Here is a 1,247-nt window from a genome sequence, read left to right on the forward strand (position 1 = left end):
ACAGAAGGTTAGGAAGAAGTAAAGGGGCAGAGCAGAATCTCACTAAGACGTTCTAAATAATTATTTCTACATGTTAATTAACAAACACAGAGTCAGATTCTAGTGAAGTGACTCTGAACCAGGTCCCCGTCTGAGTTCAGGTCCCCGTCTGAGTTCAGGTTCCAGCCCAGGAAGTCTACAATTCCAGGTCCATTCCCAAATCCTGCACTCACTCTCTGTCACTGGCAGAAAAGAAATTCATTTATAGTTCTATTATGGAAGGTCAAGCATGTCCAATGTGAGGGTCGGGGCCCACATTTGTAACTTACTCATTCCCTCCTAACGTCAGTGTTGACTGGACTTTGGACATCCAATCACAAGAGGTAAAAACAGGTCGGTCTTTTCATTTGTTCTAAAATGTTTCTGTAGTTTTTCTAAGTGATGAAGAGTCACAGTATTTCAGAGATGATTTAATTTAAAGTCTGGTTTTTGGCCAGTGGTAAATCTGAAACAGCCGACCTCCGACATTCAAACACTCTTCACCAAACAAATCCATTTTGTCAAAGACTTCACACTCGCTGCCGAGTTAAAATGGATCAGAGTCGATGGACGGATGCTAATGGGTTAGCATACCGTCAGCACTTTGTCACCAGGTCGGTACAAGACGCACATCCTCCTCACAGAGGGCAGGCAGGGGCAGTAACCACGGGGCATTAACACGGCCAATCAACCCTGCAGTTGACTGGTGACGCAGGTGAACAACAGTCAACATTTACTGTACATACCTTGAAAAATACTACCACCTTGTGGACGCCAGCAAAGGCAAGCATTGAGGGAGGACAGAAGACAGCATTTAAGACCAAGAGGGGGCGACGGAGAGCAAGCCAATGAAGGGGGGGGGACTGGGGGCTGCAGACGGGTTCATTCATGCAGCTGGTGACACGTGCAGATTGATGATGTAACGATGCATCATGAACAGGTTAAAGAAAAAAAATCGATATAAATGTGTGATCTCAAAAAGTCACTAGTCACACCATGACACCAACAGTGTTCTCCAGTTAACCAGGTCAACCAGACCAGTTTGACCAGTTTGACCAGTTTAATGCTGTTATTTAAGACAATTTCAGTCGATGACGTTGGTAAATCGTATTTTTGTTTGTTTTAATAAAGAAACGTGAGAAAACTGTGATGTGAACAAAAAAAAAAAAAAAAGAGGAATTAAATGCATTGTTACATCCCTGATGCAGACCAGAGTTGGGGGGGTAGTG

At 43.7% G+C, this 1,247-nt stretch overlaps 1 protein-coding gene across 4 annotated transcripts in view; it reads right to left on the minus strand.

Moving 5' to 3' along the window:
- nsfa (N-ethylmaleimide-sensitive factor a) overlaps positions 1-1,247 on the minus strand; it is a 14,443-nt gene that overhangs the window by 9,227 nt on the left and 3,969 nt on the right. For 2 of the 4 annotated variants that reach the window (XM_008330711.2, XM_025064733.1), the window contains exon 2: positions 765-782. The exons of the other annotated variants lie outside the window; for them this stretch is intronic. In XM_008330711.2, coding sequence (XP_008328933.1) covers positions 765-782 — 18 coding nt within the window. The remainder of the gene's footprint in view (positions 1-764; positions 783-1,247) is intronic. 4 annotated transcript variants of the gene reach the window in all.

Source organism: Cynoglossus semilaevis, chromosome 17 (genome assembly GCF_000523025.1).
Source record: "Cynoglossus semilaevis isolate Cse_v1.0 chromosome 17, Cse_v1.0, whole genome shotgun sequence".
Lineage (NCBI taxonomy): Eukaryota > Metazoa > Chordata > Actinopteri > Pleuronectiformes > Cynoglossidae > Cynoglossus > Cynoglossus semilaevis.